The 27,500-nt window shown below is 43.3% G+C and overlaps 2 protein-coding genes across 2 annotated transcripts in view; both read left to right on the top strand.

The window, feature by feature from the left end:
- The window catches only part of LOC126988596 (N-alpha-acetyltransferase 25, NatB auxiliary subunit-like), a 20,503-nt gene extending 19,295 nt beyond the window's left edge, over positions 1 to 1,208 (top strand). Inside the window, exons 16-17 of the mRNA XM_050846939.1 lie at positions 29 to 300; positions 825 to 1,208. Coding sequence (XP_050702896.1) covers positions 29 to 300; positions 825 to 1,157 — 605 coding nt within the window. The 3' untranslated portion in view covers positions 1,158 to 1,208. The remainder of the gene's footprint in view (positions 1 to 28; positions 301 to 824) is intronic.
- A 5,364-nt stretch (positions 1,209 to 6,572) lies between these two features.
- LOC126988595 (tax1-binding protein 1 homolog) lies at positions 6,573 to 24,672 on the top strand. The gene is given in 18 exon segments (XM_050846938.1): positions 6,573 to 6,641; positions 8,336 to 8,386; positions 8,672 to 8,815; positions 8,912 to 9,058; positions 9,484 to 9,700; positions 10,427 to 10,659; positions 10,833 to 10,955; positions 12,456 to 12,626; positions 12,996 to 13,118; positions 13,507 to 13,635; positions 16,918 to 17,019; positions 17,323 to 17,354; positions 17,356 to 17,476; positions 18,571 to 18,720; positions 18,932 to 20,004; positions 20,253 to 20,438; positions 22,791 to 22,900; positions 24,064 to 24,672. Coding segments are annotated over 17 exon segments (3,450 nt in total). The 5' UTR covers positions 6,573 to 6,641; positions 8,336 to 8,383; the 3' UTR covers positions 24,450 to 24,672.
- The last annotated feature ends 2,828 nt before the right edge of the window (positions 24,673 to 27,500 follow it).

Below are 27,500 nucleotides of genomic sequence, written 5' to 3'. Positions count from 1 at the left end.
CCTCCACCTCTCCACCTCCTCCACACAGATCCACACACCCAGGAAACGGGAGAAACACTGAAAAAAACACGGGAAATCACGGACTCGGCCTTCCAGCTCCACCACGAGGCTCTCCAGGATATCCAAACACCTCCAAACGTGACTCCAAACACCAATACCCGCGCCCTCGCTAGACTCCACCATCTGTGCCAAACGGTGGGGGCCGCGTGTGTCTTCCTGGGGTGTGCCGTGTGCCTGCTCCGCCCCCTCAAGCAGCAGGCAGCCAAGCGGAATAAGAAGCGGAAGGAGAGTGTGGCTATGGTGAGTTGAAGGGGGTGGGGGAGTGGGTAGGGGGGAGGGGTTGATGTAAGGTTTGAATAAGGAGATGGAAGGAAGGAAGAGGAGGAGGAGGATAGAAAGGAAGGAAGGAAGAGGAGGAAGAGGAAGAAGATTGAAGGAGAAGGAGGAGGAAGAATAGAATAAGGAAGAGGAGGAGGAGGAAGAGAAATATAGGAGGAGAAGGAGGAGGAAGATAAAGATTGAAGGAGGAGGAGGAGGAGGATGAAGAGGAAGATTGAAGGAGGAGGAGGAGGAGGAAGAGAAAGATTGAAGGAAGAGGAGGAGGAGGAAGAGGAAGATTGAAGGAGGAGGAGGAGGAAGAAGATAGAAGAAGGAGGAGGATGAGGAGAAGAAATTAATAGATGGAATAATTAAAAGGAAGAGGAAGAGGAGGAGGAGGAGGAGGAGGAAGAAGAAGAAGAAGAAGAAAATTAATAATATAGAAATGAAACTAATTGAATTCTCTCTCTCTCTCTCTCTCTCTCTCTCTCGTTTTCTCTCCACAGCCGGAGGTAATCACGGAGGTATCTTCCTACCTTTCCTCCATAACGGGTCACCTGCAGAAATTGGAGGAAGAATTAGAGAAAAAACACAAAGCTATTTCTACTATTTCTACTACTACTACTACTACTACTACTACTACTACTACTACTGATACTACTACTACTGATACTTCTACCCCCTCCTCCTCTTCCTCCTCCTCCTCCTCCTCCTTAGTGAGCGAGGAAGAGGCCAAGCTTGTGTTAGAGCGAGTTAGAGAGAGTCTCGCTCAAAGCTTGGAAAGGCTCTCGCTCTCTCTCTCCTGTAAAGTGAAATATCTCTCCTCTCTCAAGCTTTAATGTGAGATAGTGAGATAGTGAGAGAGAGAGAGAGAGAGAGAGAGAGAGAGTGGGGGGTATGTGTGTGTGAGAGAGAGAGAGAGAGAGAGAGAGAGAGAGAGAGAGAGAGAGAGTATGCATGTCTGTTTTCCTCTTATTCGCTCTCTCTCTCTCTCTCTCTCTCTCAACCACCCTAGCAATTTTTTAAACACACACACACACACACACACACATAAACACACACACACACACACACACACACACACACACACACACACACACACACACACACACACACTCCAGATAGAAGAAGAAGAAGAAGAGGAAGAGGAAGAAGAAGAAGAAGAGAAGGAGGAGGAGGAGGAAGAATTTTATATAGAAGAAAAAAATTTTGGCTTTTCATCTTAACAAATTTATTATTATTATTATTATTATTATTATTATTATTATTATTATTATTATTATTATTATTATTATTATTATTATTATTTGTTTGTTTGTGCGTTTGTTTGTGTTTGTGTGTGTGTTCGTTTGTTGGTTGGTTGCCCTTCGCTGCTGCCGCTGCCTCCATTGTTTTTTTTGTTGTTTTTTTGTTTTTGTTTTTCAATATAAAGAAAAAAACAAGAAAATCAAAGAAAATCAAGAAAATAAACAAAGAAATTCAAGAAAATCAAAGAAAATAAACAAAAATCAAGAAATAATCAGTTAATAAAAAAATAATAAATAAACAAGAAAATCAAGAAAAAATAAACAAGAAAATTAAAGAAAATCAACAATCAACAAAAAAAAGAAAATGGAAAAGACTGAAAAATAAGAAAGAAAGAAAATATAATGAAGAAAAACAAAATAAACAAGAAAGGATAAGAAAAAAATAGACAAAAACAATCAAGTTAAACAAAGAAAATGGGCAAGAAAATGATTGAGAAAATAAGAAAGTAAACAAGAAAATAAGTGAATTGAAACAAGATAAAGAAACAAACAAAGAAAATGTGTTCAAGAAAATAAAGAAAATGTGTTCAAGAAAATAAAGAAAATGTGTTCAAGAAAATAAAGAAAATATGTTCAAGAAAATAAAGAAAATCAAGAAAATGCATTCAAGAAAATAAAGAAAATAAAGAAAATGTGTTCAAGAAAATAAAGAAAATATGTTCAAGAAAATAAAGAAAATCAAGAAAATGCATTCAAGAAAATAAAGAAAATAAAGAAAATGTGTTCAAGAAAATAAAGAAAATATGTTCAAGAAAATAAAGAAAATCAAGAAAATGCATTCAAGAAAATAAAGAAAATAAAGAAAATGTGTTCAAGAAAATCAAGAAAATAAAGAAAATGTGTTCAAGAAAATCAAGAAAATAATCAAAGAAAATAAGTCAAGAAAATGGAGAAAATATAAACAAGGAAAACAAAAACAAACAAAAACTCACTGACTATCTTTTCTTACCTTGTTTAATAGAAAGAAAAAAAAAGAAAGAAAAAAAATGGCTTTTCTATATTTTCTTTACTTATTATTATTATTATTATTATTATTATTATTATTATTATTATTATTATTATTATTTCCGGAGTGAATTTCTTAATAACCTTTGTACAGAATAAATATTAAAAAAGATTGTTCCATTAATTGAATATAATTACCCTCTATTATTATTATTATTATTATTATTATTATTATTATTATTATTATTATTATTATTCTCTCTCTCTCTCTCTCTTTTATTCTTCTCCTCCTCCTCCTCCTCCTCCTCCTTTTATACCTCTTCCTTCTTCCTCTTCCTCTTATCATTGTTTCCCTTCCTCCTTCCTCCTCCTCCTCCTCCTGTTCTTCCTCTCTCTATCTTCTCTCTTTCTTAATTCCTCTTTATTATCTCTTCCTCCTCCTCCTCCTCCTCCTCTTATTCCTCTTTCGTTCATCCTTCTTCCTTATCTTCCTCCTCCTCCTCCTCCTCCTCCTTTTATCTCCTCCTCCTCCTCCTCCTCCATCTCCTGCTCATAATTAAATAAATAGATTATTATAGAAAAAAACAACATAAGATATAGAGATAAGATACACAGCTGAAGAGGCCAATAGAGTGACAAAATAAAGAATACCAAGGCTGATTAAAGATACGAGATTAGTGAATTGAGATAAGGATCCCTTGGTATCTAACGGACAGGCTTACCAACCCTCCCGGATACATAAACATTAGTCATTGTCTACAGGGTGGCGAAAAATTCACGCACCGTAGGGAGGAGAGAGGAAGGGAGAGAAACAGAAAAGGGAGGAAGGGAGAGAAACAGAGAAGGGAGAGAAGAGGAAGGAAGGAAGGACTTCTAATCAAATTGTATACTCCCTGTAGTGCATGACTTAACATTTTGGGCCACTCTGTATATGTAAAATGATTATAAGAAGCCAAAATACATGTAAAAATATCCTTAATGAAGTCAATTAGTGCTTTTTATCATGGGTAATTATGGTCTATATGAAAAAAAGGGATATATGGAGAAATACCTTGAAAAAATATCTTCTACATAATGAGAGATGAATCTGCTAATATTTTTTTCCTGTTTTTTTCATTTTCATCGTCAAATTTCTTACTTTTCTCCCTTTTCCATGTCACCCAAATATAGCTCCTAATATTTTCTTTTTCTTTTTTTCATTTCCAGTCCTTCCAACAAGTATTTTCAATCTCCTTCATTTTTTCCTCATTTTCATCGTCAAATTTCTAACTTTTCTCCCTTTTCCATGTCACCCAAATACTTGCTAATATTTTCTTTTTCTTTTTTTCATTTCCAGTCCTTCCAACAAGTATTTTCAATCTCCTTCATTTTTTCCTCATTTTCATCGTCAAATTTCTAACTTTTCTCCCTTTTCCATGTCACCCAAATACCTGCTAATATTTTTTTCCTGTTTTTTTCCTCCTCTCCCTCGATACAGTCTATTGTTGCAGGCATGTACACACACTCAAAAAAGTATCGTCACAGCGCACGCGTGGTCCGACGATTACGACAATGAGCGACCGGGTATAATCTCGGCAGGGTGGTAGAGTGCGATGAACCCCACCACCTCAGTTTTTTTTTTCCTTTTTTTCTTTGATGTCCCCGCCTATAGCGCCGGTAGTCTTTCTTCAGGGGCCTAGCTGGTGGTCGGCCCCAGCCCGTCATGGCGCAGGCAAGTGTTTATAGTGGCGCCATCTTCTCTTGGCTCATGCTGCCCCCCGGAACTCCTCGATTCACTGGACGGTTTCCTCTAGAGTCCGGGTTGATGGGTGGTCTTCAGGACAGCATGTGGGTAGTTTTAAGCCACTCGGCGGGATTCGAACCAGCGTCGTCCATCACGCGGTAGATGTAGGCCCAGCACGCTACCACTCAGCCACCGCCCTCTAGAGTCCGGGTTGATGGTGGTCTTCAGGACAGCATGTGGGTAGTTTTAAGCCACTCGGCGGTGACTGAAAAATCCCAGGTGGTAGAGACGGATTCGAACCCGCGTCGTCCATCACGCGCGCGGTGAATGTAGGCCCAGCACGCTACCACTCAGCCACGGCCCTCTATAGTCCGGGTTGATGGGTGGTCTTCAGGACAGCATGTGGGTAGTTTTAAGCCACTCGGCGGTGACTGAAAAATCCCAGGTAGTAGAGACGGATTCGAACCCGCGTCGTCCATCACGCGGTGAATGTGGGCCCAGCACGCTACCACTCAGCCACCGCTTGGGGAGCAGAACACGACCCCCTTAAGAGAGGGATAGAGAGGAAGGGAGACGCTGAGATGACAGATAAGGCAAATATCACCATAATTAATATTAAAAGAGTGATTTGAGTGCTATATATATTTAAGCTTTATATTCACAAATTATAAAACAATAACGCTCATATACGTTACTTAACAGCGGTGGGTAGACGTATATTCTCCCATATCAAGGACAAAAATATCTACCATATCAAAACATATCAGATAGAGGAAAATAAGGAAAATATGACGAAATAGAAGGAAAATTAAGAAGGAAAGGAAAATAAAGAACAAACACGAACAGGGAAAAGAAGGAAGGAAAAGAACGGACAACGAATCTACAGGAGGAAGGAAAGCAGGAAAATAAACAGGAAAAATAAGGAAAATATGATTGATTGGAAAATATGACGAAATAGAAGGAAAGGAAAATAAAGGACAAACAAAGAAGAAAACAAAAAAAGAGGATGAAAAATGCGAAAAACAAATACAGGAAGAAGGAAAAAATCAGGAAAATAAGGAAAATATGACGGAATAGAAGGAAAATGAAGAAAAGAAGGAAAATAAAGGAAAACAAAGAAGAAAAACAAAAAAAGAGGATGAAAAATGCGAAAAACAAATACAGGAAGAAGGAAAAAATCAGGAAAATAATGAAAATATGACGAAATAGAAGGAAAATGAAGAAAAGAAGGAAAATAAAGGAAAACAAAGAAGAAAAACAAAAAAAGAGGATGAAATAAGGGAAAACAAATACAGGAAGAAGGAAAAAATCAGGAAAATAAGGGAAAATATATGACGAAATAGAAGGAAAATGAAGAAAAGAAGGAAAATAAAGGAAAACAAAGAAGAAAAACAAAAAAAGAGGATGAAAAAAGGGAAAACAAATACAGGAAGAAGGAAAAAACCAGGAAAATAAGGAAAATATGACGAAATAGAAGGAAAATTAAGAAGGAAAGGAAAATAAAGGACAAAAACGAAGAGGAAAAATAAGAAAGGATGAAAAAGGGGAAAACAAATACAGGAAGAAGGAAAAAAACAGGAAAATAAGGAAAATATGACGAAATAGAAGGAAAATTAAGAAGGAAAGGAAAATAAAGGACAAACAAAGAGGAAAAAGAATTAAGAGGATAAAAAACACCGGAAAATAAGCAGAGGAAGAAGAAAATCCAGGAAAATAACAGGAAAACAAGAAAAATATGACGAAATAGAAGGAAAATGAAGAAAGGAAACAAAATAAAGTACAAACAAAGAGGAAAAAAGAATTAAAAGGATAAAAAACACCGGAAAATAAGCAGAGGAAGAAGAAAATCCAGGAAAATAAGGAAAATATGACGAAATAGAAGGAAAATGAAGAAAGGAAACAAAATAAAGGACAAACAAAGAGGAAAAAGAATAAGGAGGATAAAAAAAACACCGGAAAATAAGCAGAGGAAGAAGAAAATCCAGGAAAATAAGGAAAATATGACGAAATAGAAGGAAAATTATGAAGGAAAGGAAAATAAAGGACAAAAACGAAGAGGAAAAAGAAGAAAGGATGAAAAAAGGGGAAAACAAATACAGGAAGAAGGAAAAAACAGGAAAATAAGGAAAATATGACGAAATAGAAGGAAAATTAAGAAGGAAAGGAAAATTAAGAACAAACAAAGAGTAAAAAGAATTAAGAGGATAAAAAACACCGGAAAATAAGCAGAGGAAGAAGAAAATCCAGGAAAATAACAGGAAAATAAGAAAAAATACCAAGGGTCATCGGAGAGGTTGGCAGCCCTGCGCACATTGTTTATCTGGACGATGGCGTAAGTCGAGTCAGACGTGAGTAGAATCCTTCCATATTTTTCCTTATTTTACCTTAATTAAAGCACTCTAAGGCCCTCCATGGCGACCTAAGGGTAGTTAAAGGGTTGGGGTAAGTCTTGGTACCCTTAAATAGACTGACAAATGTGTGAAAAGGGCGAAAAAAGGGGTTAAATAAGGGGCTAGTATCCTTGTGACCAGCCCATCCCCGTGTGACGCTGTAGACATCCTCCTTTATTTTTCCTTATTTTACCTTAATTAAAGCTCTCTAAGGCCCTCCATGGCGACCTAAGGGTAGTTAAAGGGTTGAGGTAGGTCCAGGTACCCTTAAATAGCGTGATAAATGGGTTCAAAGGGCGAAAAAGGGGTTTAAATATGACCCCACCATTTCCCCAGTGACTCATACCCTTGAGAACGATCTATTATTTTTCATTATTTCTCCTTATCTATCGCTGTCTAAGGCCCTCCATGGCGACCTAAGGGTAGATAAAGGGTTCAGGTAAGTCTCTGTACCCTTAGATAGCCTGATAAATGGGTTCAAAGGGCGAAAAAGGGGTTTAAATATGACCCCACCATTTCCCCAGTGACTCATACCCTTGAGAACGATCTATTATTTTTCATTATTTCTCCTTATCTATCGCTGTCTAAGGCCGTCCATGGCGACCTAAGGGTAGATAAAGGGTTGGGGTAAGTCTCTGTACCCTTAAATAGCGTGATAAATGTGTGAAAAGGGTGAAAAAGGGTTAAATAAGGGAGTAGTTTGCTGTGACGTCATCATAGTTATAGAAAACGGGGATGATACAGGAGTACATGAGACGAGAGTGATACGCGTATTGAGACGGACAGAACGAGAGTGATTGTACAGTAAGACAGGAATCGTACCGGTAGACAGACACCGAACAGGAATAGTACGGGAGTGATACAGGAATGACAGGAACGGTAGGAATGTGGATTGAAGTGATATGCGTAGACAGACAGACAGACGGACAGAACGAGAGTGATTGTACAGTAAGACAGGAATCGTACCGGTAGACAGACACCGAACAGGAATAGTACGGGAGTGATACAGGAATGACAGGAACGGCAGGAATGTGGATTGAAGTGATATGCGTAGACAGACAGACAGACAGACAGACAGACGTTACAAGGGTGCTGGCAGACAGGGGTACCACCACAGCCAGACAGACAGACAGACAGAACAAGGGTGCTGGCAGACAGGGGTACCACTACAGCCAGACAGACAGACAGACGTTACAAGGGTGCTGGCAGACAGGGGTACCACTACAGCCAGACAGACAGACAGACGTTACAAGGGTGCTGGCAGACAGGGGTACCACTACAGCCAGACAGACAGACAGACAGAACAAGGGTGCTGTCAGACAGGGGTACCACTACAGCCAGACGACTTGACCTGGCAATATAAGAAAATGATCCTTCTTAATCCTGTACTGACCTTCTATAGGGCAGAGGGGGAGCCTTGACCCCCCAATCACCCTACCCTAATGAAGACCCCCCCCTAATCACCCTACCCTAATGAAGACCCCCTAATCACCCTACCCTAATGAAGACCCCCTAATCACCCTACCCTACTGTAGTCAAGAGGGGCTTGGGCTCATCACTCCCTGTTGTCAATCATCCCATAATGTTTTCCCTTTCCTCTTTTGTTCTTTGCTTACCTTGTTTAATTTGTGTTTCCTTCGCCTCCTGCACAGGTGTGAGTGACCAGGTGGACAAGACTTATTAAGTGTCATTAGGGGACCATGGTAAGGGGGGCGCTGGGGGGAGGGGGGGGGCGGGGGGGCGTATATATATATATTTTGATTGTTTTTGTTTTACATTTTTTGGATTAATTTTGTTTGTTTTGTGTTGATTGCCTTGATTGTTTGTTTTTTTGTAAATATTTGAAATTGCACCCAGAACTTAATATACTACCCCCCCCCCCCTCTCTCTCTCTCTCTCTCTCTCTCTCTCTCTCTCTCTCTCTCTCTCTCTCTCTCTCTGTCTCTCTCCCAACCTAACCTAACCACCCCCTCTCCCCCTCTCCCCAGGCTTCCCCCATGTCCCTCCCCAGCAGCCAGCAGCCCCAGTCCGCCCCCAGCCTGGCCGCCGCGTCAGCCGCCAACCGCCAGAGACAGCGGGAGGTGGATGAGGTCAGCATCGCATCCGACTTCAGCATAATCCCTGAGAGCCTGGTGAGTGTGTTTGTGTGTGTGTGTGTGTGTGTGTGTGTGTGTGTGTGTGTTTTCCTTCCTCCTCCTCCTCCTCCTCATCTTCTCTCTTCCCCACAGGTTGACTTGGTGGTAGCAGAAGACGGAAGCCTAGCAAGAGGAGGAGGAAGAGGAGAGGAGGAGGAGGAGGAGACCAACCTCTCCACCAGTTTCCTCCACTCAGCTGATCTCCGCATCTCCTCTGCCGCCATGGAGACACATAGCAAGGTAGGTGGAGGAGGAGGAGGAGGAAGAGAAGAAGACAGGGTAATAGATAGACAGGAAGAGGAAGGAAGGAAGGAGGAGGAGAGGAGGAGGAGGAGGAAGAAGAAGAAGAAGAAGAAGAGAAAGGAAGAAGAGGAGGAGGAGGAGGAGGAGGAAGAGAAGACAGGGTAATAGATACAGGAAGAGGAGGAGGAGGAGGAGGAGGAAGAGGAAATCAAAGGAAAACAGGAAGATACATAAATGAGGAAGAAGAAGGAGGAGGAGGAAGAAGAAGAAGAAGAAGCAGGAGGAGGAGGAGGAGGAAGAACAAAAACAACAACATTGAAAAAACATTACATTTCTCCTCCTCCTCCTCCTTCCTTCCTTCCTCCCTTCTTATAACTTCCTCCACCTCCTCCACCCCTCACTCCACCGCTTCCACCCCACAGGTCCAGTTCCACAAGCTCCAGCCGAACTATTATTTGGACAGCGACATACCTGTGACCTACTATCTCGGGTCACAGGTCACCCCCGAGTCGTCCGATCGGGTGGCTCTGTACAAGGTCGGGTTTGGGACTATCCAGGACTATGTGGACTACCTCTGGGCGCCCGTGCCGACTCCACACCAGCGACAACACAATCTTCCGCTAACTGTGGTTTTTAAGGGTAAGTTTTGGGGTTCTGGGGTCAGTGAGAGAGAGAGAGAGAGGGTGGGTGGGTTGTGGGGGATAGGGAGAGGAGGGAGGAAGGAGGAGGAAGAGAGAGAGAGAGGAGAGGGAGGGGTTGTGGGGATAGGAGGAGGGAGGAGGAGGGAGGAAAGAGAGAGAGAGAGAGGGGGTGGGGGAAGGGGAGGAAGGGAGGGAAAGAGAGAAAGAGAGAGGGAGGGGTTGTTGTTATCGAGGGAAGGGAAGGAAGGGAGAGAGAGAGAGAGGGAGAGAGAGAGAGAGAGAGAGAGAGAGGGGTTGTGGGGGATAGGGAGAGGAGGGAGGGAAGGGAGGGAAAGAGAGAGAGAGAGAGAGAGAGGGGAGGGGTTGTGGGGGGAAGGGAGAGGAGGGAGGGAAGGGAGAGAGAGAGAGAGAGAGAGAGAGAGAGAGAGAGAGAGAGAGAGAGAGAGAGAGAGATTCCACATTACAACGTTACAAAAAATAGTAACCACATTTTTTTCTTCCCTTTCCTCCTCCTCCTCCTCCTCCTCCTCCTCTTCCTCCTCCTCCTCCTCTTCCATTCCCTTCCTCTTCCCTTTCCTTCCTAACCCTTCCCTTCCCTTCCAAACCCTTCTCATCCATTCCCCTCCTCCTCCTCCTCCTCCTCCCTTCCTAACCCTTCCCTTCTCATCCATTCCCTTCCTCCTCCTCCTCCTCCTCCTCCTCCTCCTCCTCCTCCTCCCCACAGCCTCCAGTTTCCAGAGAGAACAGAACGCTGGAGAGTTCTTTCAGTTCTGCTATGTGACCCATTCTGGGGCGATCGTCGGGGTCAGCGGCCCCTTCCAGCTCCTCCGGGTCGGGGCGGCGGGGCGGGAGGTCTGCGGAGTGGAGGAGGAGGACCTGGTGGCTGGCGGATCGGCGGATGAAGGGATGGTTGTCATACGAAGCAAGGAGAGTGTGTTACAGGAGAGACTCGTTAAGGTGAGAGAGAGAGAGAGAGAGAGAGAGAGAGAGAGAGAGAGAGAGAGAGAGAGAGAGAGAGAGAGATTAAAAAAAAACACATTGAAATAATTGAAAAAAAAATTGTGTATGTATGTATGTATGTACGTATATATACATGTGCGCGCGTATGTACGTTTCCCTTCTCTCCACAGCTGTCGGAGGAGAGAGAGAAACTTCAAACCAGAGTGGAGGAAACGGAGGAAAGAAAGGGAGAGATGGAGAAAAAAGTGGAGGAGCAGACCCAGCAGCTCACCCTCTGTCAACATCACTTAATGGTAGTAATAGTAGTAGTAGTAGTAGTAGTAGTAGTAGTAGTAGTAGTAGTAGTGGTCTGTTTAACATCCATTTCTTCCCTATGGTGGTGGGGGGGTGGATGAGCTCTGAGTCTCCTCCACTGTTGCCAATCCACAGCTATTCCTTCCGTAACATTCAGCCTCCACATATCTTCCTCCACCACCTCTCTCCACGTCCTCCCTGGTAGTCCTGCCCTCCACCTCAAACTCCAGTGGATGTCCCAGGATGTGTTGTTCTCCTCATGTGTCCAAACCACCTTAAATTATGCAAATGTTGAATAACCTTACATGTATCAATCTTGAGGGTGATTTTTGGAACCCACGTAACAGTCTTGGAACACAGTTATGGATATGAAAAGTAGAACCTGCTCACAGAAATGTCTACAGTAGATGAACACATAGAAAAAGGATTAGGAACAAGAGAAAAGAGGAGATTTAACACTGTAGAAGGCAATATAGAAGAGGTTAACACACAAAGGCCTTCCACCCAATAGACACAGTTATGGATATGAAAAGTAGAACCTGCTCACAGAAACATCTACAGTTGATGGACACATAGAAATAGGATTAGGAACAAGAGAAAAGAGGAGATTTAACACTGTAGAAGGCAATATAGAAGAGGTTAACACACAAAGGCCTTCCACCCAATAGACACAGTTATGGATATGAAAAGTAGAACCTGCTCACAGAAACATCTACAGTTGATGGACACATAGAAATAGGATTAGGAACAAGAGAAAAGAGGAGATTTAACACTGTAGAAGGCAGTATGGAGGAAGAGGATGGCTGGCAGAGGACTCCCCACCCAATAGCTATGCGTCTAAAGGGTATTGATTCAACCTTGCAACAGATACGCACCCTAACACACTTTCCTTTGAACGATTAGTGCTTTTATAAGGGGGGGGATGGTGTCTGATCCTTTTTGCACCCTCTGATGTGTGATTCATGATCCCATAAAAGTCGTATTGATGTAGAATTGACCGTATCGTACCTTCACTGGGTCCAAGAATTTTAGGTAAACTTTAATCGTGCTCTCAAAAGTCATTCAATGTGAACTTAAACGTATTTTTTGCTTCTGTTTTCAATGTGATTTTCATGTAACTTTAGGACATAAAAGATCATATATTGTACTAATTATTGTTATTATTACTAAATTTTTTTCTCTCCCTTCCCTTCCCATCCCTTCCATTCCATTCCATTCCATTCCCTTCCCTTCCCTTCCCATCCCTTCCTAACCCTTTCCTTCCCTTCCATTCCATTCCCTTCCCTTCCCATCCCTCTCCTTCTCAACCCTCTCCTTCCCTTACCATACCATCCCATCCCTTCCCTTCCATTCCCATCCCATCCCTTCCCTTCCCTTCCCATCCCTTCCATTCCATTCCCATCCCAACCCTCTCCTTCCCAACCCTTACCATCCCATCCCTCCCCTTCCCTTCCCTTCCCTTCCCATCCCTTCCCTTCCCTTCCGTTCCCTTCCCACAGGCACTGGAGGTCAAACTGAAGAGGGAGACAGCGGAAAAGTGCGAATTGATGGGTCGCGTCGGACAGGTGGTGGAGGAAAGAGGTCACCTGGAGGAAAGACTGAGAGAGACGGAGAGAAAACTGACCAGGGAGAGAGAGAAGATCGCTACCTTGGAGGAGAGAGTGGCCAAGGTGAGTGGAGGGAAGGAGGAGGAGGAGGAGGAGGAGGAGGTAAAGAAGAAGGAGGAGGAGGAAGAAGAGGAAGAAGAATTAGGAGGAAACAGAGAGAGAGAGAGAAGAGGAGGAGGAGGAGGAAGAAGAAGAAAAACAAGGACTGACCAACCCTTCCCTTCCCTTCCCTTCCCTTCCCATCCCTTCCCATCCCTTCCCTTCCTTTCCTCCCTTCCCCTCCCTTTCCCTTTCCTTTCCTCCCTTCCTTTCCTTCCCATCCCTTCCCTTCCTTTCCAACCTCCTTCCCTTCCTTCCTTCAATAACCCTCCATCCCTCCCTCCCTTCCCTCCCCTCCATCTTTTCCTCCAACCCCTCCATCTCTCCCTACAGATTGGAGAGAAAGAGCGATCATTGGAGGAGTCTGCTTTGACCTCCCGCAAGTCCTTGGAGGAGATGACCTTGAGGGTGAAGAAGATGGAGGGTGACCTTGACCTCACGCAGAAGGCCCTTAAGGTGTGTGAGAGCGAGAGAGAGAGAGAGAGAGAGAGAGAGAGAGAGAGAGAAACACGTACACACACACACAATTAATTAAGCTACCCATAAAAACACTTCATTTTCTATTAAATCCTCAAAACAAGGAAAATGAGACTATTTTAACGTAAACCTCAACAAAACTACTATTATTTCTACTACTACTATTACTACTACTATTACTACTACTACTACTACTACTGCTCCCTTCCTCCCTTCTAACCCAAATTCACACCCTCATCTCCTATCCTATAAGCTCCCTCCCTTCCTCCCTTCTAACCCAACTTCACACCCTCATATCTCCCTTCCTATAAGCTCCCTGCCGACGCCCTTCGCACACCTTCTCCCTTAACCCTTTGACCTCCCTTAGGATGCCCAGGGGGAGCTGCAGCTGGTCAAGGGAGAGAGGGAGAAGGCAATTAAGGACCTTGCCTTCTGGACGGCCAGCGCGGAAAATGACCAGCAGGAAAAGAACTCGCTGGCTTTGAAGTATTCTGAGGTGAGAGAGAGAGAGAGAGAGAGAGAGAGAGAGAGAGAGAGAGAGAGAGAGAGAGAGAGAGAGAGAGAGAGAGAGAGTGTGTGTGTGTGTGTGTGTGTTTGGGAATGAGAGAGAGAGAGAGAGAAAGAGTGTGTGTGTGTGTGTGTGTGTTTGGGAATGAGAGAGAGAGAGAGAGAGAGAGAGAGATTTACATAGATTTACATAGAAAATCAGACCACACAGACCCCATGGTCCAGACTTGGTGGTCTGTCCTTAAACCTAAGTGATTTTACATTAATCAGAAGACTCCAAAACGTTGCATTTCTACTCTAGTTGATATTAAGTTGAAGGAAGTGACGGTCGAGCTTATTTTTGAAGGAGTCAATCGTGTTACACTGGACCACTGACGGTGGAAGCTTATTCCATTCTCGCACTACAACGTTGGTGAAGAAAAATTTGGTGCAGTCTGAATTTACTTGTTCACATCTGAGTTTTACGCCATTGTTCCTCGCAAAGTGTCATCGATCATAAACAATGTTGATCTCTACATTCGTGAAACCATTAAGTATTTTAAAACATTCGATCAGTTTTCCTCGAGGCGCAAGAGAGAACATGTTAAGGGTAGAAAGCCTTTCTTCGTAGGATTTGTTGCAAGGAAGGGATACTGCGTTGCCATTCGCTGTCTGACGCTGAACACCTTCTAATTTAGCAATATCCTTTGCATGGTGGGGAGACCAAACTGTACCGCATATTCCAAGTGGGGTCTGACTAAACTGTTGTAGAGCGGAGTATTACATCTTTATTCTTGAATACAAAGTTTCTTTTAATGAAGCCCAACATTCTGTTCGCTTATTTGCTGCATCGATGCATTACAGAATTTGAGGTTTGACGCGATTTTGACCCCCAAGTCTTTGACGCATTGAACGCTTTTGAGTTTAACGCCGCATTTCGATTCAACTTCTTATTCCTCGCTCCAACTTGAAGGACCTGGCACTTGTCTACGTTAAAGGGCATATCTATCCCAAGCTGAAATTTTGTGCAAATCCTCTTGGAGGCTTTGCCTGTCTTCGCCAGTGAGAAGTTGCAAATTTACTAATGCGATTATTGAGTCCAACATCCACGCCGTTGATGTAAATAATGAAGAGCACTGGGCCAAGGAAAGCCCTGAGGACTCTGAGTTAAACCGCCAATCACCACTCTTTGTTGTCTGTTGCTCAACCAATTCGCGATCCATTGGTTTGCTTGACCGTCAATACCTATTTGCTTTAATTTGTAAAGTAATTTATGATGCGGACTTTATCAAACGCTTGAAATCAAGATAGACTACGCCCAGTGATTTGGTTACGCCATAAACAGTGAAGAGGTCGTTATAAAAGGTTAATAGGTTTGATAGGCAGGATCTTTTGTTTCGAAGCCATGTTGTGAGTCCCCAATCAATGAGTGGCTTTCAAGGTAATTCACAATTTTGTCTCTAATTATGCCCTCAAGTAGCTTACCCACAACCGGGTTAGACTAATGGGCCTGTAGGTACTTTTTGTCTCTTTCTTGAAAATCGGTGTCACGTTAGCCTTTTTCCAATCTGAAGGGACGATGCCTTGTCGCAAGGACATATTGAATACGGTTGTGAGGGAGGAGAGTATTTCGCTTTTGTTTCTTTCAGCAGAGTTGATATACTTTGTCAGGTCCAGGACTTTATTTGTTTTAAGTGAATGGAGAGCTGGACTTCATCGGTTGTTATTTCAAAGTTAGGCAATGCATGCCAGATTTACAATAGTACTGGTGTTGGTGGTAGCGAGAGGAAGACTGTTAGTATTAAACAACGAGGAAAAGTAATTGTTTAAGAGGTTTGGCTGTCAGTCACTAGTGCACCGTCGCTGTTTGTTAAAGGTCCAATACCACTTTTGATCGCCTTTCTGTTGTTTATGTAACTGAAGAAAGATTTCGGGTTATTTTACAGTTGGCTGCAATATTTTCTTCATATCTACGCTTTGCCTGACCTACTAGTCTTTTTAATGCGCCTGGCATTATTATAGAGTCTAATGTTCTCGGGCTTTGTTCTTTCTTTAACCTGTAAAACAATTCATTGACTGATTGTTTAATTTCGCTATTAAACCACGGTGGGCTTTTATTAGTGTTAATTCACAAGGGGACGTAATGTGTTCTGCTGAGTGAGTAAGTGATTTTTAAGGCTTAGCCAGGCTTCCTCTACGATCTCAGCTATCTGACAGTTGTATTTCTGTTAGTTTTGTCGGATTTCTACGGTTAGCTCTTTTGAAATTGGGCACCTTTACTTTATTTTCAGTCACTGATGATTGAGCTTTAATGACACCTAATTTATGATCGCAAGAACCGAGGTGTTCTCCTACCGTGACACTACTGATTAGGTTATCTTGGGTCATATAACAAGGTCGAGTATATTATTTTGTCGAGTTGGTTCAGAAACCATTTGGCTTAGATAATTTTCTTCTAGAAATTGATCATTCTATGTGACTCTACTTCTGACAGTGTCGCCTAGTCGATATGGGGAGGTTAAAGTCTCCTAATATCAGTGAGTCGCTGTTATTAAGTGACTGCCTTAAGACGCTGTACATTTCAAGGTCGCCATCGAGTGATTGCCCGGAGGTCTGTAGGTGACAGATATATTAAGTTGACTTTAATGTTTACGCGACGCACTAATAAATGTTCAACGTTTCCGTTTTGTCAGTGGGTTGCAAATAGCTTTTGACAGGGCGCACGCCACCGCTTCACGGTTTACACGATCTTTGTTGAAGAGTCTGTAGCCATCTATGTTGTATTCGGAACTTAAATCAATATTTGTGGTGTATATAAATGTTTATAGCAATTATGTCAAAATTTTCTGTTAAAGCAAGACATCTCAGTTCATCAAATTTGTTTCTTAGGCTACGCAGCATTAAAACTAAGGATTTTAAGTTATCTAGAGGCTTAGTAACAGAGGTGGTGGTACTTGCGGGATCACGGTTACGGGTTTGTTGCGATGCACGGCGTCTATTTACACGGGCGGGGTGGAGGGACGTGGCCGTGACTCGTTTTTTGTTCGGATGACACGCACTGCTTCGTTGAGAGAGAGAGAGAGAGAGAGAGAGAGAGAGAAAGTATGTCTGATTTCAAGAGAGAGAGAGAGAGAGAGCAATTTCATATATATATAATTTTTTCTTCCTCTTCTTCCTCTCCTCCTCCTCCTCCTCCTCCTCCTCTTCTTCCTCTCCTCCTCCTCCTCTTCCTCCTCCTCCTCTTCCTCCTCCTCCTCCTCCTTACCTCACCTTTCCCTCCTTCTCTCCACAGGTGACGGAGGAACTTATCTCCAGGCAGGAGGAATTGGAGGAAAGTCGGAAGAAATCTTACTCACTGGAGGAGAAATTGGAGAAGACATTGGAGGAGCTGGTAAGGAGGAGGAGGAGGAGGAGGAGGAGGAGGAAGAGGAAGGGGAGGAGGAGGAGGAAGAGGAAGGGAAGGAGGAGGAGGAGGAAGGGAAGGAGGAGGAGGAGAGAATGTTTTGAGAATGGAAGAGAGAGAGAGAGAGAGAGAGAGAGAGAGAGAGAGAGAGAGAGAGAGAGAGAGAGAGAGAGAGAGAGAGAGAGAGAGAGATATATATATATAACACTAAATACTACTTTTTCCTTCCCATCCCTTCATTCCTTCCTCCATCCCCCATCCCATCCACTCTCCTCCACCTCCTCTCCTCCTCTATCCATCAAGGTCCATCATGCCGCCCACACCCCACCCTGAGAGCTAAGTGGAAGACCTGTTGGATGAGAAGAAAGTCCACATGGAGCGAGAGTCCGTTGTGAAGGCGGATCTGGCCCACCTGAAGGACCGTCTGGCATCCCTGGAGGAGGAGCAGGTGCGTGGAAGAGGTGGAGGAGGAGGTGGAGGTGACATTTAAAAGAGGATTGTTATTGTAAGTGAGTTTATAAGTATGTTTTTTTCTCTTTTTTTTTTTTAAGTAATTTGTGGAAGGAATTATATGAAGAGGAGGAGGAGAAAAGGAAAGGAAGGAAGAGGAGGAGGAGGAGGAGGAGGAGAAGAAAAGGAAGGAAGAGGAGGAGGAGAAGAAAAGGAAGGAAGAGGAGGAGGAGGAGGAGAAGAAAAGGAAGGAAGAGGAGGAGGAGGAGGAGAAGAAAAGGAAGGAAGAGGAGGAGGAGGAGAAGTAAAGGAAGGAAGAGGAGGAGGAGAAGAAGAAAAGGAAGGAAGAGGAGGAGGAGGAGGAGGAGGAGAAGAAAAGGAAGGAAGAGGAGGAGGAGGAGGAGAAAAGGAAGGAAGAGGAGGAGGAGGAGGAGGAGAAGAAGAAGAAGGAGGAGGAGGAGGAAGGGAGGAGGAGAAAAGGAAGGAAGAGAGGAGGAGGAGAAGAAAAGGAAGGAAGAGGAGGAGGAGGAGGAGGAGAAGAAAAGGAAGGAGAAGAAAAGGAAGGAAGAGGAGGAGGAGGAGGAGGAGAAAAGGAAGGCAGAGGAGGAGGAGGAGGAGGAGAAGAAAAGGAAGGAAGAGGAGGAGGAGGAGGAGAAAAGGAAGGAAGAGGAGGAGGAGAAGAAGAGAAGGAAGGAAGAGGAGGAGGAGGAGGAGAAGTAAAGGAAGGAAGAGGAGGAGGAGGAGGAGGAGAAGAAAAGGAAGGAAGAGGAGGAGGAGGAGAAGAAAAGGAAGGAAGAGGAGAAGAAAAGGAAGGAAGAGGAGGAGGAGGAGAAGAAAAGGAAGGAAGAGGAGGAGGAGGAGGAGGAGAAGACAAGGAAGGAAGAGGAGGAGGAGGAGGAGAAGAGAAGAGAAGAGAAGGAAGGAAGAGGAGGAGGAGGAGGAGGAGGAGAAAAGGAAGGAAGAGGAGGAGGAGGAGGAGGAGGAGGAGAAGAAAAGGAATGAAGAGGAGGAGGAGGAGGAGAAATAAACTATTATCATTATTATTTTCTCTCTCTCTCTCTCTCCTTCTCTCTCTCTCTCCCCCCCCCACAGCGGAGTGACAGGAGTGGGCGAGAGGCAGCGGAGACCATCGCCTGTGACCTTAGTGCTCGTCTACAGGCGGCCAAGGCAGAGTACCAGACCTTGGCGTTGACCAACCTTAAGCTGGTCAAGAAAGTCAAAAGGATGAGGAGCAGGGGAGAGGTGTGTGTGTGTGTGTGTGTGTGTGTGTGTGAGGCGGGATCTGTTTCCGAAACCATGGTAGCTAAAAATCGTGTGTGTGTGTGTGTGTCTGACTAATCATGAATCAATTTTTTGGTAGTAGATAAGTAGATTAGGCAGTGATTGTACAGCTATAAGAGAGACTAACCCCTCCCTCCTCTACCCCCTCTACCCCCTCCCCTCCCACCCCCAGGCCAGCATCAGCAGCCTGGACACAGACACCAACACCATCTCAACAAAACAACAGAAAAACGCAGACATGACCACCTCCACTGCCTCCTGGGTCTGCGCCAACATGGAGGAGGGAGGAGGAGAAGAGGAGGAGGAAGAGGAAGACGAGGGGGAGGAGGAAGAAGCACCAACCATCCTCACCCAGTCCTGTTGCTCCCAGACGACGCAGCAGCTAAGTGAGGCAGTGAACAAGAAAATGGAGGATATTGTCCGTGAGCTCTCCCAGCAGATCCTCTCGCTCAAACATCAATTGGAGGAGAAGGAGAGCGCCGGGAGGGATGGAGCGACCGCGGAGGAGCCGGAGAGAGATGCACGGAGGCCTGGAGCGAACGGAGAGGCGGAGGAAACCCAAGTGGAGGAGGGGGAGGAGTCCGAAGTTACCCCTCCGGAAACCACCACATCGGACCCAGTTCTGTACGGAAACACCTTCTTGCCGGCTGCTCCCACCGCCCCAGTGTTTCTACCGGAGCGCTCACCCGGCCCCCATAGACCGAGCCAGGCCGCAGCTACACCCCAGACCCCACCACAGCCCCCTACAGTCAACCAGTCCACCGCAAACCATCAAAGGGTATCCCGAACAACACACATGCAAGACTCGCATTCGGGGAGCGTTACGGCAAATTCAGCCCAGACGACGCAGCCCACAGACCCCATACCAGCCCCGCGTGTCCAGTACTACCACCCGCAGGTCCCCAGTCACCCGTGTCCACCCCAGGGCATGGCTACGGGGCTCCCACCTCCGTTACTCCCAGAATCAACACCCATGGCAAGGCAAGCAGCTGTTTTGAGCCAATTCTCGCACTCTGCAACCTCCTCCTCCTCTTCCTCCTCCTCCTCCTCCGCTGTGGCTCTTCCGACGGCACCTCCTCTTCTTCCTCCTCTTCCTGGTCTTCCGCCACATGACTCAGAGGAAGAGGAGGACTACCACAGCACAGATAGCGATGGTAATCCGACGGTTGCTTTGGGGTCAGCCTCGCAGCCCCGTCAAATTCCGCAGCAACAATATCAACAACAACAACAACAACAGGGTGCCGGGTGAGTGTTTGTGCGTTCGTTCGTTTGTTTGTTTTTCGTATTTTGTTTGTTTTTTGGGTTTAATGCGATTTTATTTTTTTTTATTAATTTTTTGGGGGTTGTGTGTGTGTGTGTGTGTGTGTGTGTGTTTATCTCATTCTCTATCTCAGTCTGTTTTCTCTCTCTCTCTCTCTCTCTCTCTCTCTCTCTCTCTCTCTCTCTCTCTCTCTCTCTCTAACCTAACTCTAACCCCTCTTCTCTTCCCCCAGGGTACTCCCCCAGCCCCACCTCAGCCCCGGCACCAGCCCCTCGTCCCCCCCGCTGCTGGACTGCCCCCTGTGTAGTCTGTGTTTCCCCCTGGGTACCCTGAGGCTGCTGGAGGAACACATCAACTCCCACCTGGAACATGTCTGCCCCGTGTGCTCCCAGGCCTTCCAGCGCAACTGTCGAGAAAAGTGAGTGTGGGGGAGGAGGAGGAGGAGGAGGAGGAGGAGGAGGAGGGAAGAGAGGGCAGGGAGAGGGAAAGAGAGGAGGAGGAGGAGGGAAGGAAGGGAAATGAGAAAGGTTTGGTGTAGGGAGAGAAGGAGGAGGAGGAGGAGGAAGGAAGGGAGGCAGGGAGAGAGAGAGAGGAGGAGGAGGAGGAGGAGGAGGAGGAGGGAAGGAAGGGAAATGAGAAGAAGGGTTTGGTGTGTAGGAGAGAGAAGGAAGGAAGAGGAGGAGGAGGAGGAAGGGAGGGAGAGAGAGAGAGGAGAGGAGGCGGAGGTGGAGGAGGAGGGAAGGAAGGGAAATGAGAAGAAGGGTTTGGTGTGTAGGAGAGAGAAGGAAGGAGGAGGAGGAGGAGGGAAGGAAGGGAGGGCAGGGAGAGAGAGAGAGGAGGAGGAGGAGGAGGAGGAGGAGGAGGATGGAAGGAACTCAAATAAGAAGAAGTGTTTGTTGTGTAGGTGAGAGAAGGAAGGAGGAGGAGGAGGAGGGAAGGAAGGGAGGGCAGGAGAGAGAGAGGAGGAGGAGGAGGAGGAGGAGGAGGGAAGGAAGGGAAATGAGAAGAAGGGTTTGGTGTGTAGGAGAGAGAAGGAAGGAGGAGGAGAAGGAGGGAAGGAAGGGAGGGCAGGGAGAGAGAGAGAGAGAGGAGGAGGAGAAGGAGGGAAGGAAGGGAGGGCAGGGAGAGAGAGAGATGAGGAGGAGGAGGAGGAGGGAAGGAAGGGAAATGAGAAGAAGGGTTTGGTGTGTAGAGAGAGAAGGAAGGAGGAGGAGAAGGAGGAAGGAAGGGAGAGAAGGAAGGAGGAGGAGGAGGAGGGAGAGGAGAGGAGGAGGAGGAAGAGGAGGAGGAGGAGGAGGAAGGAGAAGAAGGGTTTGGTGTAGGAGAGAAGGAAGGAGGAGGAGGAGGAGGAGGAGGAGGAAGGAAGGAGAGAGAGAGGGAGAAAGAGAGAGAGAGAGAGAGAGAGGAGGAGGAGGAGAGAGAGAGAGAGAGAGAGAGAGAGAGAGAGAGAGAGAGAGAGAGAGAGAGAGAGAGAGACAGGGAGGAGGAGAGGGCAGGGAGAGAGGAGGAGGAGGAGGAGGAGGGACGGAAGGGAAATGAGAGCAAGGTTTTGGTGTGTAGGAGAGAGAAGGAAGGAAGGGCAGGGAGAGAGAGAGAGACAGGGAGGAGGAGGAGGAGGGAAGGAAGGAAGACCATGGAGAGAGAAACAGGAGGAGGAGGAGGAGAAGAGAAGGAAGGAAGGGCAGAGAGAGAGAGAGAGACAGGGAGGAGGAGGATGGAAGGAAGGAAGGAAGACCATGGAGAGAGAGACAGGAGGAGGAGGAGGAGAAGAGAAGGAAGGAAGGGAGGGAGGGAGGGAATAGAGCTGGCCCCCATTCGCTCAAAAGACCCATAAAATATAAATCCAACCGTGTCTCGTAAGATTCGCTAAAACCAAGTGCCTTATAGCATATAGCCGCCCTCGTAAGACACACACCCTCAGTGCTCTCCAGGTAAGAGGAGGGGGAGGATGTGTGTGTGAGCTCTTGTTTGCAGCTCAATACATATCCATATCCATTAGTGGCGAGGCTGCAAAACCTTATCCGTAAATCCAGCGCGGGTCCCAAGATGCTCACAGGTGCTGGAAAGGGCCATTTTTGAGCCCTAAGGGGAGGAAGAGAGCCCATTATTGAAATAGGGGGGTGATTTAAACTATATAGACTTAAAACCAATTACACATTTTCCCCTGCTTCAAATTACATATATTCAATTATTTTCCATTTTAGAATTACATATATAGTTCCTTTTTAAGCCAGTTACATTCAGAATTACACTTTTAGTATAATTTAATGGATTATATATTGCATTGTATCTTTCTTGTGTAATTACTTTCTATGTAATTCTCAAAAATGGGGTCTAGGATTACATATTCTGTTATTTATGTTACTCTCTCTCTCTCTCTCTCTCTCTCTCTCTCTCTCAAAATTACATATATTGCCCTTCTATATAATTCTCAAAAATGGTGTCTGTGATTATATATTCTGTCATCTCTCTCTCTCTCTCTCTCTCTCTCTCCAAATTACATACTTTTCTCCCATACAAATTACACATATTCTCCTTTCTTAAGCAATTATCTATCTCAAATTACACTTTCCAGGTCCAATTACATATCCCATTACCTTTCTGAGTCTATATAATGGATTACACACATTACATATATAATTTTTCCTTTAAGAATTACATATATATATTCTCTCGGGTCGAAATTTTTCCACATTATTTAAACAATTTTGTACCCTATTTCCTTATGGTATACTTGATCCACATTCTTACCCCTCCACTTCTTCCACAGGTTTGAGGAGCATGTGCAGTCCCATTTTGAGGAGGAGGAGGAGGAGGAGGCACGGAGGAGGAGCATGGAGGAGGAGGAGGATAGGCCACCGGGGAACTCTGGCCCCTGGGGTGAGTTCAGGGCGGGTCACCTCCTTGAGATTGACTAAGGAGGAGGAGGAAGAGGAGGAGGAGGAGGAGGAGGAGGGAGAGAAGAAGTTAAGACAAGGAGTTTAAGAAGAAGAAGAAGAGGAGGAGGAGGAGGAGAGAGAGTGTGTCTGTGAGAGAGAGAGACACACACACACACACACACACACACACACACACACACACACACACACAAGCATTTTTGAGTGCATGTGTACTTTTAAAACCATGTATACCAAATAGTATGTATGCTTTTCTATACGCACACACACACACACACACACACACATCAACAGCTCTATATATAAATTAGAATTAGTATTTTAGATGTAAGATTCAACCTTTTCCCAGCATCCACCAGTAAGATTTGACCCTTCCCAGCATCCACCAGTAAGATTTGACCTTTCCCAGCATCCACCAGTAAGATTTGACCCTTCCCAGCATCCACCAGTAAGATTTGACCCTTCCCAGCATCCACCAGTGAGATTTGACCCTTCCCAGCATCCACCAGTAAGATTTGACCCTTCCCAGCATCCACCAGTAAGATTTAACCCTTCTCAGCATCCACCAGTAAGATTTGACCTTTCCCAGCATCCACCAGTAAGATTTGACCCTTCCCAGCATCCACCAGTAAGATTTGACCCTTCCCAGCATCCACCAGTAAGATTTGACCCTTCCCAGCATCCACCAGTAAGATTTGACCCTTCCCAGCATCCACCAGTAAGATTTGACCCTTCCCAGCATCCACCAGTGAGATTTGACCCTTCCCAGCATCCACCAGTAAGATTTGACCCTTCCCAGCATCCACCAGTAAGATTTGACCCTTCCCAGCATCCACCAGTAAGATTTGACCCTTCCCAGCATCCACCAGTGAGATTTAACCCTTCCCATCATCCACCAATTACATATATTTTAATTACTAGTGATATATAACCAAATAACAGTAATTACATAGCTTACAGGACTTATAATTACACAGAGAGAGAGAGAGAGAGAGAGAGAGAGAGAGAGAGAGAGAGTGGTGAGAGATACCATTGAGATTGTTCAGAAAAGACATCACTGATTCATCTACTGCGGGGCTGGGAAGGGACACTCGCCCCCCACTGTTACTGTAAGCTCTCTCTCTCTCTCTCCCTCGCCTCCTACAGCGCCCCGGCACACCGGTAGAGTCCTCCAAAATGCACGTTTGAGGGTGAGTCAACCGTACTTCTCATCAAGTCAGCGAGGGAAGGCTCCCCTTCTTGGTTCAGGGAAGGCTCCCCTTCTTGGTTCAGGGAAGGCTCCCCTTCTTGGTTCAGGGAAGGCTCCCCTTCTTGGTTCAGGGAAGGCTCCCCTTCTTGGTTCAGGGAAGGCTCCCCTTCTTGGTTCAGGGAAGGCTCCCTTTCTTGGTTCAGGGAAGGCTCCCTTTCTTGGTTCAGGGAAGGCTCCCCTTTTTGGTTCAGGGAAGGCTCCCCTTTTTGGTTCGCTGTCCAGACGGTATTGGAATGCTGTTTTGAAGCCCCCCTCAGCGCTGGGCAGCCTTGACACACCATAGCGAGAGAGAGAGAGAGAGAGAGAGAGAGAGAGAGAGAGAGAGAGAGAGAGATAACACAAGCAATATAATATGTAACTTGAACTATACTGATAATTACATAAACCAAACATCATTTTTTTGTAGTTATATAGAAATTATATACCTAACAAAACTAATGAGAGAGAGAGAGAGAGAGAGAGAGAGAGAGAGAGAGAGAGAGAGAGAGAGAGAGAGAGAGAGAGAATCATAACACAAATAATCTATGTAACTCCAAATATATTAATAATTACTTAAGCCAGACACCATTTTATTGTAGTTATATAGAAATTAATTACACAGCCTAATAATGCAATATGTAATCCATTATATATTTACTAGAAGTGGTTTTGACACATTTTTGTTGTTATATATAAATAATTGATTACATAAGGGGGTAGGCCTATGCAGTGCGTGTGTGTGTGTCTGTGTAGGCCTTCTCTGGTTCCTCCCTTTCCCCTCCCTTCTCTTTCTCTCTCTCTCCCTTCCTTCCTTCCTTCCTTCCTTCCTTCCTTCCTTTCCCCTCCCTTTTCTTTCTCTTTCTCTCCCTTCCTTCCTTCCTTCCTCCTCCCTTCCCTCCTTATCTCCTCCCTTCTCTGTTTCTCTCTTCCTTCCTTCCTCCCTTCCTTTCCCTCCCTTTTCTTTCTCTCCCTTCCTTCCTTCCTCCTCCTCCCTTCCCTCCGTATCTCCTCCCTTCCTTCCTTCCTTCCTTCCTTCCTCTCCTTATCTCCTCCTCTGTTTATCTCCCTGTTTCTCTCCCTCCCTGGAATATGTAATTTGGTCTGGAAAGTGTAATTGGAGTTGGAGAAAGTATGTAATTGGATCTTGTGTTGTAATTGGTCTGGAAAGGAATAAATATGTAATTTGTAAAGGAAAAACTATATATGTAATGTGTGTAATCCATTATATATATACTCAGAAGGATAATGGGATATGTAATTGGGCCTTGAAAGTGTAATTGGATATGTAAGTAATTGGTTTAGAAAGGAAAATATATGTAATTTGTATAGGAAAAAAGTTGTAATTAGTTTTAAGGCAATATATATAATTTGAAGAGAGAGAGAGAGAGAGAGAGAGAGAGAGAGAGAGAGAGAGAGAGAGAGAGAGAGAGAGAGAGAGAGAATAACACAAATAACAGAATATGTAATCCCAGACACAATTTTTGCCAGTTATATAGAAAGTAATTACACAAGAGAAATACAAGGCAATATGTAATCCATAATATAATACTAGAAGTGTAATTTTGAATGTAATTGCTTTAAAAAGGAATATATGTAATTTTAAAATGGAAAATAAGTTGAATATATATAATTTGAAGAGGAAAACTATATATGTAATTCATTTAAAAAAGGAACTCTATATAATTTGAAGAGGAAAAATATATGTAATTGTTTTAAAAATGAATGTATGTAATTTGAAAAAGGGAAAATAAAGGATTATATATAATTTGAAGAGGAAAAAATATATGTAATTGGTTTAAAATGAAAAATATATATAATTTGAAAAGGGAAAATCAAGGAATATATATAATTTGAAGATGAAAAAACGTAATTGGTTTAAAAGGAAAATATATGTAATTTGAAAAAGGAGAATAAATTGGATATATATAATTTGAAGATGAAAAACATATGTAATTAGTTTAAAAGGAAAATATATGTAATTTGAAAAAGGAAAATAAATTGAATATATATAATTTGAAGATGAAAAAATATGTAATTGGTTTAAAAGGAAAAAAATATGTAATTGGAAAAGGAAAAAGTAATTAATTTGAAAAGAGGAAAAAATATATAATTTGAAGAGGAAAAAAATATATAATTGGAGGAAAAAATATATCATTGGAGGAAAAAATATGGAATTGGAGGGAAAAAATATATAATTGGAGGAAAAAATATGGAATTGGAGGAAAAAAATATATAATTGGAGGAAAAAATTATAATTGGAGGGAAAAATATATATAATTGGAGGAAAAAATATATAATGGGAGGAAAAAATTATAATTGGAGGAAGAAATATATATAATTGGAGGAAAATATATATAATTGGAGGAAAAAATATATAATTGGAGGAAAAAAATATATAATTGGAGGAAAAAAATATAATTGGAGGAAAAAATATATAATTGGAGGAAAAAATATGGAATTGGAGGAAAAAATATATAATTGGAGGAAAAAATTATAATTGGAGAAAATTTTTTTTATAATTGGAGGAAAAAATATATAATTGGAGGAAAAAATTATAATTGGAGGAAAAAATATATATAATTGGAGGAAAAAATTATAATTGGAGGAAAAAATATATATAATTGGAGGAAAAAATTATAATTGGAGGAAAAAATATATATAATTGGAGGAAAAAATATATAATTGGAAAAAATATGGATTTGGAGGAAAAAATATATAATTGGAGGAAACATATATAATTGGAGGAAAAAAAATATATAATTGGAGGAAAAAATATATAATTGGAGGAAAAAAGTATAATTGGAGGAAAAAATTATAATTGGAGGAAAAAATATATATAATTGGAGGAAAAAATATGTAATTGGAGTAAAAAATATATAATTGGAGGAAAAAATATGGAATTGGAGGAAAAAATATATAATTGGAGTAAAAAATATATAATTGGAGGAAAAAATATATAATTGGAGGAAAAAATATATAATTGGAGGAAAAAATTATAATTGGAGGAAAAAATATATATAATTGGAGGAAAAAATTATAATTGGAGGAAAAAATATATATAATTGGAGGAAAAAATTATAATTGGAGGAAAAAATATATATAATTGGAGGAAAAAATTATAATTGGAGGAAAAAAATATGATTGGAGGAAAAAATTATAATTGGAGGAAAAAATATATATAATTGGAGGAAAAAATTATAATTGGAGGAAAAAATATATATAATTGGAGGAAAAAATTATAATTGGAGGAAAAAATATATAATTGGAGGAAAAAATATTTATAATTGGAGGAAAAAATTATAATTGGAGGAAAAATATATATAATTGGAGGAAAAAATTATAATTGGAGGAAAAA

Source organism: Eriocheir sinensis, chromosome 69, assembly GCF_024679095.1.
Source record: "Eriocheir sinensis breed Jianghai 21 chromosome 69, ASM2467909v1, whole genome shotgun sequence".
Classification (NCBI taxonomy): Eukaryota; Metazoa; Arthropoda; class Malacostraca; order Decapoda; family Varunidae; genus Eriocheir; species Eriocheir sinensis.
This window is presented reverse-complemented; position numbering and strand designations above follow the sequence as displayed.